The sequence below is a fragment of the Nerophis lumbriciformis genome, linkage group LG34, assembly GCF_033978685.3.
Source record: "Nerophis lumbriciformis linkage group LG34, RoL_Nlum_v2.1, whole genome shotgun sequence".
NCBI classification, from domain to species: Eukaryota; Metazoa; Chordata; class Actinopteri; order Syngnathiformes; family Syngnathidae; genus Nerophis; species Nerophis lumbriciformis.
The window spans coordinates 3,202,244-3,214,158 of record NC_084581.2 but is presented as its reverse complement, the minus strand read 5'-3'; the positions used below and the strand labels follow the sequence as shown (position 1 = coordinate 3,214,158).

Sequence of the window (11,915 nt, the reverse complement as noted above, 5' to 3'; positions counted from 1 at the left end):
GTTGTTAAGGACTCTGAGGTTTTGAGAGTTGTTAAAAAAAAAAGAAAAAAAAAAGGGTTGACATAACTGTTTATGATGCTTTGACATTTTTGCACTTTGTCTTTATTGAAAGAAATGTCTATGTAGAGAAAAGGTATTTGCAGATGTGGTTGCAATGCTAAAAGAATGAAAAGTTAAACACTATTTCTTTATAGGGGGAAAGATGTGATGTTATGTGCCAGGGAATATAAGAACTACACTACCCAGCATGCAACAGGAATGATGGGCATGCGCGGCAGCCCGGAAGGTGGAATGTGGCCATGCCTGCAGCTAGAATGTTGTTATGAGCACGCTTTATGAGTAAACGTTTAGAACTCAGCCAACACGCCTCGTCTGCATTATTTACTAATAGACAGACAACACATCGTTGATTGAAAGTTTTGAAGTGAGTTAGTTGGTTCCAGCAAAGACCAGAGAGGGCAGCAGAGCTCGCGGCCATTAAATGATGTCACGAAATCTGACGAAGAAGAAGAACAGGAAGTGTCTGGTCTGATGTCCTTGTGCTAGAAAGACGACCACAGACGACGTTAACTATGAATAGAGGCGTATTTGTAAGGCACTCTTTTACTTTTAAGTCCTATTTTACTTTGGAAGATTTTAGTTAGTTATTGTGTCAGATATTGTTTCGTAGCTTTGTAACAGAAGTGTATGCTGATGCATATTTAGCCTCAAAGTGCTAGCTAGCGGTCAAAAGCGGCTAATACTGTCGTGTGACTCAACGACCTTTAAAAAAAATATATTTTAGATCTATGTTCTCGCACTTTTTAGTTTACTGAGGCGCGTTTAAACTTTCAACGTCTTCAGTTGTCAAATGTGTCCACTTTTTCTGCGTTTCTTAATGCACCAACACTGTCCTGATGTTTCTAGGCCCTCCAGCAGGTGGCGCGGCGGACCTTCTGCAACTCTGCTCGGCGTCAGGTGGAGAACAAAGTCCCCAAGAACCAGAAACGGTTCCAGGTCAGACGTATTCCCTCTACAGGGACAACATTATGTGTTAGAGGCATCTGATAGAGAATCCACATTTATGATATTAACTATAATGCAACAAAAGTATTTAGCCATGTTGGCAAAGTAACGGAATTGTATATTTTAACTAGGGCTGTGAAACAATTTAAATATTTAATTGCGATTAATTGCAGTTTCTTTTAAGGAAACTCACAATTATTGCGATTAATTGCAGATAGATAGAATTTTTCATCATTAATAAGTGTACCCTAGACAGATACTTTTCAAGTTTTTTATTACCAAGACTGTACAATAAAGTTGTTGTTTTTTAAAGTACAACACAAGATGGACATAAGCAATATTTTAATGACAATAAAAAAAATACCTGCAGTGCTTTGGTTTCTTGCCAGATTTTGTAGGAATACAATGTGTATTCCTGCTGTAGAAGCACTTGCATTCAGAGGAGCTACACCATGTTTAGATACCAGTTTCACATAACACAAAATGTGGATTGTTACGATTATAATTTGATTGTCAAAGATGTTTGGTAATGTAATCTGTGATATTTCTACCTGGATAATTGCTTCTGATATTCTGAACGTTGCATGTTGTACAAGTTAATCATATTCGTTTTGCTGCATGACAAGTCTTAACCTTATCTGTTTATTAAAAAAATTAATATTCAACCTGCTAAAAATTCTGTAATTGCAGACTTCCAATCAAAACAGGTTATAAAAGAATGTACACTTTGTTTCAATCTGCCAGAAAACATTTATGTTGGTAGAAATATCACATTACAAAACATCTTTGACAAAGCATGATCGTAATATAAGACGATTCTTCATTTTGTTGTGGTAGTTAGACCGACTGTGACGAGTAGCGCTATTCTAATGAAGCCGGAAGTGTGTGATTGCTATGAGAAGAGGTGTCTTGACATGTCTTCTTGACAGTGTGAAAGGCTCGGATAAAATAGTGACTCAAGACTTCTTATCTACCGTCTCTTTTTTTCTGCTGGATTATACTCTCGCGTCATGTAACTTGCATAAGCAACGCTGTCTTGTCGCCTCCACCTTGCGTACTTTCTCGAAAGCCTTGCTTCACCTTCCAAAAATCCTAGCTTTGCGTCAGAGGTGACGCGGACCGCAGATCTGTGATTGGTTAGCTTTTGAAGAGGGTCCCTGACCACAGGAGAGCAGACTTTGTGCTTGAAATGCACACATTATTTTATGAAATAAAGCAACAGTGATTGAACATTAGCATGCAAACTGGTATTGTGTACTTAATACCTTGGTGTGCTATAAAAATGATAACTTAATGTGTTGTTTTTCAGCTTATTGTGGTGTTTCGTTGAAAAGAAGTCACACTAACGATACTCTTTTCTAAAAAAAACTTTTATTGCCATTCATGTGTTAACTGGTTCAATTCCGACACACTATTTCTTGTGCACATGTTTTTTTTCTCTCACACACAACACTTCCTCATTGTCTGTCACTATCTTTCAGGCACGGCGGGTATATTTGCGAGCCTGAGAACTATGAACATCAATATTCCTCAACAGGTTACCATTACAATAGTTATTTCACAGTTTTGTTAATTTATAATTACTAGCTCTCTTGTCCCATGTCTCAAACGGCCCAATAGCATTGCAAAATTGCCCGTTCTCTGTCGCAAGGTTAGAGCCGACCAATCAAGTGTGATGGTTGTCATGAAGATGTGTAACGTGTTGACAATCATTCTAAAGCTGTTATTCCTAATTATTAGTTAATGGTGCATTTATTTTTATGCTTGTGAATGCTTGTTGTAGTGAGACATGTACCTTTAAAAACACACAGACAATCCAGAAGATGTCCCAGAAAGAGTCTTCATGGTTCATCCATACAGCAACACCACACAATCCGATTTAGCAGTTATTTTATTATGTCATTCATTATTGATGTACCGTATGTTTCTAATTTTGTCAAATTGGTTGCTTTATAGCAAGTAATTGTAAATATTGGGATAGCATATTAGAGGAAATGAATCACAACAACTGCAGTTTCAGAACATGAGTTTATTAATTTGTATAAATTATAAAAATACTTTCTTTTTAAATGATCATCCAATCTGGTATATACAGTACAGGCCAAAAGTTTGGACACCTTCTCATTTTCATGACTATTTAAATTGTAGATTGTCACTGAAGGCATCAAAACTATGAATAAACACATGTGGAGTTATGTACTTAACAAGAAAAGTTGAAATAACTGAAAACATGTTTTATATTATAGTTTCCTCAAAATAGCCACCCTTTGCTCTGATTACTTTTTTGCACACTCTTGGCAGTCTCTCGATGAGTTTCCAAGAGGTAGTCACCTGAAATGGTTTTCACTTCACAGGTGTGCTTGAAGCTCATCGAGAGAATGCCAAGAGTGTGCAAAGCAGTAATCAGAGCAAAGGGTGGCTATTTTGAAGAAACTAGAATATAAAATATGTAACCTTTTAACAGCACTCTGTAAACGTTTGGGAACTGAGACCAATTTTTGAAGCTTTTCAGGTGCAATTCTTTCCCATTCTTGCTTGATGTCCATCTTAAGTTGTTCAACAGTCCAGGGTCTCCGTTGTCGTATTTTACGCTTCATAATGCGCCACACATTTGCAATGGGAGACAGGTCTGGACTACAGGCAGGCAAGTCTAGTACCCGCACTCATTTACTACTGTTGTAACACGTGCAGAATGTGGCTTGGCATTGTCTTGCTGAAATAAGCAGGGGCGTCCATGAAAAACACGTTGCTTGGATGACAACATATGTTGCTCCAAAACCTGTATGTACCTTTCAGCAATAATGGTGCCTTCACAGATGTGTAAGTTACCCATGCCTTGGGCACTAATACACCCCCATACCCTCACAGATGCTGGCTTTTGAGCTTTGCGCCTATACCAGTCTGGATGGTTCTTTTCCTCTTTGGTCCGAAGGACACGACGTCAACAGTTTCCAAAAACAATTTGAAATGTGGACTCGTCAGACCACAAAACTCTTTTCCACTTTGCATCAGTCCGTCTTAGATGAGCTCGGGCCCTGCGAATTTGGCTGAGTTTCTGGATGTTGTTGATAAATGGTTTTCGCTTTGCATAGTAGAGTTTTAACTTGCACTTACAGATGTAGCGACAAACTGTAGTTACTAACAGTGGTTTTCTGAAGTGCTCCTGAGCCCATGTGGTGATATCCTTTACACACTGATATCGGTTTTTGATGCAGTACCGCCCGAGGGATCGAAGGTCACGGGCATTCAATTTTGGTTTTCGGCCTTGCCGCTTACGTGCAGTGATTTCTCCAGATTCTCTGAACCCTTTAATGATATTGCGGACCGTAGATGGTGAAATCCCTAAATTCCTTGCAATAGCTCGTTGAGAAATGTTGTTATTAAACTGTTCAACAATTTGCTCACGCATTCGTTCACAAAGTGGTGACCCTCGCCCCAGCCTTGTTTGTGAATGACTGAGCATTTCATGGAAGCTGCTTTTATACCCACTCATGGCACCCACCTGTTCCCAATTAGCCTGTTCACCTGTGGGATGTTCCAAATAAGGGTTTGATTAGCATTCCTCAACTTTCTCAGTCTTTTTTGCCACTTGTGCCAGCTTTTTTGAAACATGTTGCAGGCATCAAATTCTAAATGAGCTTGTATTTGCCAAAAAATTAAGTTTACCAGTTTGAACGTTAAGTATCTTGTCTTTGCAGTATATTCAATTGAATATACCGGTAGGTTGAAAAGGATTTGCAAATCATTCAGTTTTTATTTACGATTTACACAACGTGCCAACTTCACTTAAAATACCCAAAACCAGTCAACTTCTTGCGGTCTAAAACAGTAAATTAAAAGATGGAAGGCTTTACTTCCAAACATTGAAAAAAGCTCCGGGCACGAAGCCGTCTGCAATGGCCGGATATATGGCTCTGCCTCGAGGTAAAAACAGGAGCAAAGAGCATGGAGGTCGCTCAATATTACGATAGTCAAGGTCTCGTATTTTAACATGTGTATCACTACTGTCACCCCAGCTTGACATGTCTGCTTTTAGCTGTTTTAAATGAATAAATAAAGCTATACTTACGCTTTAAAGTCACTCTTTCCGGCGGCGCCATAATTTTCAGAGTTGCGACCGCAAAGGATCTCGGGATATGTAAGGATGTGAAGTGTACATGGATGCAAACGTTCGGCTAATGGGAGAAAAGGACACATTTGTTGGCCAGATTCGAAGGACGCTTGGAACTTTTTTGAATTGGGATAGCCTTCGTGTACAGCGATGTCAGCATCCCCACAAATGTGCACTGCAAAGGATGCCGCCGCCGAATTGAGACACAGCTAGTATGTATTCCCTTCTAACTTCATGTGTGATTAATGAATTGAGTCCAAATTCAGAAGTTTTGTTGTAGCTGATGCTACATATGTACAACATAAACCACATGATGTTAGTACATAAGTTGAGGAAAATTTGTAAATTACATTAACATCCTGTAATTTGATTTTGGTATTAATTTCCCCTTCTGATAGATTAAAATGAACACCAATGGGAGCATTTTAAAACTTTTCCAGACTCAATTCACCTATTATGAACATTTTACCATAATTTATTCAGTAAGTATAAACAACCACAAATGTAGATGGAATACTATTAACTGCAACATGTGAGTTTAAAGAAAAAAAACATAATTTGTACATTTTCAGAATATGCTAGGTCTATTTAAAAAAAAGAAAAGAAAATCGGAAGTTGTTTTTTGTTTGTAAGTTGCCATGCAAAGACTTTACCAGTTCAGCCCACTTGGGAATAGATTTTTCCTCCATATGGCCCCTGATCTAAAATTTGTTTGACACCCCTGTGGTAGAGTATTCATTAGTAGCCAGTGAGAAGGTATAATTTTCATGTGACCTCTGTTTACCCACGTCTCAACACCGGAAGTACGGGTTTAAGTTGTCGACCTCATGGTGAGCCCTGGAAACTGATTCGTCAGGCGAACGATAACAACCAGAGACAGAAGCAACAGCAACAGCTACAGCCACAACCTAAATTTCAAACTCATTGCATTAGTCACACATCCACAGTATGCAGTCTGGTGCCAACAAGGCGTCGTAAGATGTCATACGGGACGGTATCACTGCGCCATACCTGAATGTGGAAGGCCTCACCAATGCCAAGTCATCGATTATCGAGCATTTAATACAAGCCCATAATCTTACCGCCATCCTCCTCCAAGAAACCCACATGAGTGAAAGCTCCCGACTCAAAATTCCTGGTTTAACTTTGGCCGCCTTTACGGAGAGTGACATCCATGGGATAGCCACCTTCGTTCGGAGCTCTGCAAGGTGGACAGCAATTGCTACCTCCCCTCAAAACTCCGCAGTGGAATGGACAGCTACCAAAATCGAAGACGTGTCCATCATCAATGTATACAAGACCCCATCAACCCAGCTCCTCGTAGACACTATCCCTGCCTATGACTCGCCCTGCATCTACGCTGGTGACTTCAACTGCTGCTGCTCAACAAACCCAGACGGAGCAGCACTCAAGTTTTGGGCCTCAGTGTCCGGTGTCCAACTCTTGTATGACCCCAAGCAACCAGACAGCTTCCACTCTGGAAGATGGAACACCACCTCAAACCCCAACCTTGCATTTTCAAAACACAATGGCCCCTCACCCCACTGCACTATTCTGGAACCCTTTCCCGGGTCCCAGTACAGACCATCAATGATCACTCCAAACAACCAAATTGAACCAATATCTACCAAGCCAGTGAAGAGGTGGAACTTCCGCAAGGCTAGATGGACTCAGGGATAGACAACCTTCCCCCTCCATGCTCCTCCAACCCCGACCTTGCCTACTCAACCTTCTGCAAACTCACCATCAGGCAACAAAGAAGGCCATCCCTTGCGGCTTCTGCCGTCGGTATGTAGTGTGGCACACACTACAATCAATACCTGCATGCTGAACCCGGCGAAGAGGCAGCCTCAAAAGCATCAGACCTGACAGAATGCCTTGACAAAAAGCGTAGAGAGCGATGGGAGGTAACAGTCCACCTTCAATCGCCTCACAGGCAGAAGCTCCAGACCAACACAATGCCGTGTATCAGCCAATTCAATTGCTGAACAACTTCTTGCAAATGACCGATTCACGGACACAGCAAAAGACCACGTCCGATCCGTCAAGCAAGAAACCACAAGCCCCAGGAGAAGACGGCCACATGTCGACACCCTTCCCATTTGAAGAGCTCTCCACTGCCATCGGACAACTGAAGAGCGGGAAAGCACAGGGGCAAGACAACATCCCACCAGAATTCTTGTTACACTGCGGCCAAAAATGTCAGAACTGGCTCAAGGAGTTTTATTCTTTCTGCCTCAACAGGCTAGCAATACCCAACATCTAGCGAAGGGCAACCATTGCCCTACCCAAACCCAACAAACCAACAGAAAACCGCAAGAACTACCGCCCATTCTCACTTCTCAGCCTCCCATTCTCACTTCTCAGCCTCCCATTCAAGGTCCTGGAGCGACGACTCCTGGCTTGTCTGGACCCCACCATAGACCCCCAACTACCCGACCAACAAGCAGGATTCCGCAGCAGACGTAGCACTGTCCATCAGATCGCAAAGCTGACGAACGACATCGAAGACCGCTTCGAAAAACGTATCAAAGCGGGCGTTGTTCTGGTGGACCTCACCGCGGCTTATGACACCATCTGGCACCAGAGCCTTATCTTGAAGCTCCTCCTGAGTGTTCCAGACTGCCAGCTATCCTCTTACGTACTATCCTCTTCATACTGAAGACCAGCGTTGGACAGGCCAGATGCCCACGGCGCCTCAAAAATGGAGTCCCCCAAGGATCAGCACTGGCCCCATTGCTATCGCACCAGCCGCCCTACGCAGGGAAAACCACACACACAGACTTGAGTAAGGTCTCACAGGATCCATCCCATCTCCTGCACAAACTTGTAGCAGACTCCCAAGACCTTGGTCACCAACGCCTAACCCCCCGGCGCCTATTCTCCCGCCACCCAGCAACTCTTGAAGCATGGAGAACCAGCTGGCAGGAGACCCCCCGGCCCCCTCAACTCTCAGTCAACCCAAATACAAGCCTACCACCGGGTGCTGACCTTCCTCGCAAGAACTGGTCAACACTAAACTGGATACGGATGGGTGTTGGCCGATTCAACGCCAACATGCACCACTGGGGCCTGCGACCATCAGCAGCCTGACCATGCGGAGCCGAGGAACAGACCGCCCACCGCATCATCCACGAGTGCCCCATCTTTCCCCCACCCAATGACCTGGACCTCAATAATCTGACACCGTGAGCTGGCTGCAGCGGCTGAGCGACATTGCCTAGCTGTCTCATACGAAACGAGAAGACTGGAAGTACATTACCTGAGGGGGTGTGGTTGTAGTATATAATTGCCAAATGGGAAACGTTTTCTGAATTATTTGTATGCATGTTACAGAATTTTCGAATTTTACACTACATTTAATAATAATGTTAGTAAATCTCCACAAAAAAACTCCTAAAAAATCGTTGGGCAGGCATGTGATTTTTTTCCGTCTATAGTCGGAAATCCGTCTTTTTTTTTAATCTCTGTCACAATATCTCTGTTTCAGTTTTTCTTCGTTTTTATCCCGACCTACAATGTGTGTTAAAATCTTGATTCGTCTCTTTGCCATACCTGCCAATAACTACGGTTTTCCAGTAATGAGTATGATTTTTGATAATCCAGTGGTCAAATCTATGGTTTTCCATTAAAAATTATTACCTCCACGGGCAGGGGACTAAATATACGGGAAACATCAATGATGATTGGTCGGTTTACGTATACGAAAATCCATGATCAGTTTGTTGGTTTACTATGATGAGTCACAATTGGTTAAGATTAGAGCAAAACATTACGTACAGGCCAATCAGAGGCAAGATAGGGCGAGTCATAGAACCAGGAAAGGAAATTACAACAGACGCGCACATCCCAAATGACGACGAGAGATTTATATATTAACAAAACTAGTTGAAGATGGCAGAGGGATTCTTTTCCTTAGATTTTTCTCATAGCGATATAGACGATGTCTAGGAAACTCACAATGCGTCTACTTGGCCACAGTTGGACAAATGTATGCGACTGGATAAAACAATGCCCAACACATTAATTTGAGTTGTTTACCATGTAAGCCCAAATCAAAACTGCTCTCGACATGGAATAAATGGAATACACATTTAAGAACACATGATTGTGGCAGACATGTGATGACCTTTGCTACAGTGTAGCCTGTCTAAATGCTAAATTTCATTTAATTGTTGTTTTAGAACAAGACAGTAGCTGACATTTTGTTCAATATTTTTACTGTTTATATTTAGATATTGAATAGTTGAATCGTTTTGAAACAGACCCCCGACTTATTTTCAGTCTTTTTCATTAAGCACATGCCTGCTTTGATACGTTACACGGGACATGTAAGTGTCAAAAAGACTGCCAAAAGAGGTAGTAGAAGAGAATAATTCTAATGTTAAATTGTAATGTAGAAGTACGCCCAATTGCAGGTAAGGTAGTCTTGATTTCCAAATAATTTTTCTGAGCTCGCGTGGCAGCACCTTGTGTCCTCTTTTTTGGTCAGTCGTTCTCTTTTCCTCAAAGGGTGCTCACATCCCTGCATTTTATTCTGCTATTGAATGAACGTGCTCAGGTGTTGAGAGCAAACCACAGAGTGTACCCTGTTTGAAATTTAAGAGACGAAGAAAACAAACACACAGGCATGGCAATTTATCAATGGCGGCAAAATTATCCAGTTCATTTTCATTTATCGTTCAATTAATTGACTTATTACCGTCCCAGGCCACTGGTTAATAAAGGGGAACTGCACTTTTTTTGGAATGTTCCCTATCATTCACAATCATTATGTAAGACAAGTATTTCGGTGTATGTTTTTTAATGCATTGTAACTCATGAATAAATGCGAGCAAAAGTACGCTTACAATGGAGCCTATAGGAGGTCCTCTATTCCGCCCGCAAAGCCCTTTTAAATAGCCATCCAAAAACTGCCAAAAATACTGTATTTACATTTTGTGACTTGAATAGTAACCAGCTATTAGTGAGATTGTTATTATAAGCGCTAACACAGACAAATGATTTTTTAGCAGCGCTGTGATCACAGAGAGCTTACTAGTTCGTGTGGCTATGTTGACATCGTCGGCTGGTGAGCTGCTTTCTCGCTTCGGTGCTCGGGAAAGTTTATTCTAGATCATAAATAATGGCTCTCACCTATCGATGTGAAATGTGTCTTAAATTGTATTCTTAATGGTCTTTAATTTGACTTGTTGAAACCTGCTGAGACTCTGTAATAATTCATTATTGTCATGCATTTACCGAGAAAGTGTGAAGATGACGTGTAAGTGTAACACATTTATGCATTCAAAAGACTGACTGCAAGTATAAAGTACTTATTCACTCAAAATACTAAATATGTCCTAATATGCAATACAGTTATACACTCAAAAGAATTGACTAATTAAGAAGACAGAGAAATATTTTTAGCACATAGATGTTAAGAAGGCCGACTGTGAACTTGATGACTTTCCATACACAATGCGATGTTAGCCACAAAGTTTAAACTGAAACCTCCGTGCTGACATGTTGCGTCCAGAAACCACAGCCACGAATCAAGTGAAGTGTGCACAGCCAAGCAGACAAATTCATCTCCTTGTCTTTGTTGAATGGAAAGTCTGGCTGCTCTCCATAGTTTGATGATAAATTATGTACATAGATATTAGTACATGTCAGGGACAAGCGGTAGAAAAGACAGCGTATGTTTTTTGTATTTTTTAATGCAGGCTACAAACTTGCTGTGTAAAGTATTGTTCTGCTAGTTTGTCTTACAGTTCTCTCTCTCATTTATCTCAGTTAAAGGGGAATTGCACTTTTTTGGAATTTTGCCTATCGTTCACAATCATGAGAGACAAGAACACACGTCTTATATATTTTTTTAGGATTTTAAAGATGATAAAGCGCTTGAAAGATATGGATTTTGGGAGTAATCGTTGTAGCCTTCAAAGCCCTCTAATACAACTTCAAAACCTTCCAGCAACAATGTATATACATAAACACTGCACGTCTACATATGATGTAACACACGTTCAAAGCAATATTTAATATGTTCAATATTTACCGTATTTTGATCATTTGACTTTTCTTCTCTGCAGGAGGACAACGGGCTCCCCGTCCATTTAAAAGGTGGAACGATCGACGCGCTGTTGTACAGAACCACCATGACGTTGACTGTCCTAGGTCAGTGTTGTCATAGTAGTGTCATGTCGTGCTGCGTCATGGGTTGTCTTCTTATGTAAGTGTGTGTGTGTGTGTGTGTGTGTGTGTGTGTGTGTGTGTGTGTGTGTGTTGCACAGGTGCGGGCTACGCGGTGTACGAGCTGGTGAAAGCAGCATACCCTCAGAAGAAAGACTAACGCCGACGTCCCCCGTGTGTTGTAAAAATGTTCATGGGATAAATATTTATTCCTTCCTGAGGATCAAATAAACTACTAAGCTTGTTCATAAACTTATTTCATGACTCTTGACCACTAATGCTTTGTCTCAAATGGTGTACTTCAATCAATAGACTTCAGTAAATAAACTGTGTACTCTTTACATTGATCCTGAGTATGTGCATGTTGACAGTGTGACAAGATGGTGACTGTAGGGTAGTACATGTTATTACTACACAGTCCACACTCAACCAATTTTACTGCAACATCTCCTTTACTAAAAAGCCACTAAGTATACAAGTGCACTGCACTTATGTACTCCACAGACACACAGGTTGTGAGTTCAAACCCCGACCGAGTCATACTAAAGACCATAAAAATGGGACCCATTACCTCCCTGCTTGGCACTCCGTATCAAGGGTTGGAATTGGGGGTTAAATCACCAAA

General features: G+C 41.3%; 1 protein-coding gene across 1 annotated transcript; it reads left to right on the top strand.

Annotated features, from left to right (window-relative positions):
* Positions 1–425: 425 nt before the first annotated feature.
* Positions 426–11,546, top strand: cox7a2b (cytochrome c oxidase subunit 7A2b). The gene is made up of 4 exons (XM_061929334.1): positions 426–590; positions 907–996; positions 11,191–11,275; positions 11,392–11,546. The coding sequence occupies exons 1-4, from the start codon at positions 573–575 to the stop codon at positions 11,448–11,450; spliced, it is 252 nt and encodes an 83-aa protein (XP_061785318.1). The 5' UTR covers positions 426–572; the 3' UTR covers positions 11,451–11,546.
* Positions 11,547–11,915: the final 369 nt, after the last annotated feature.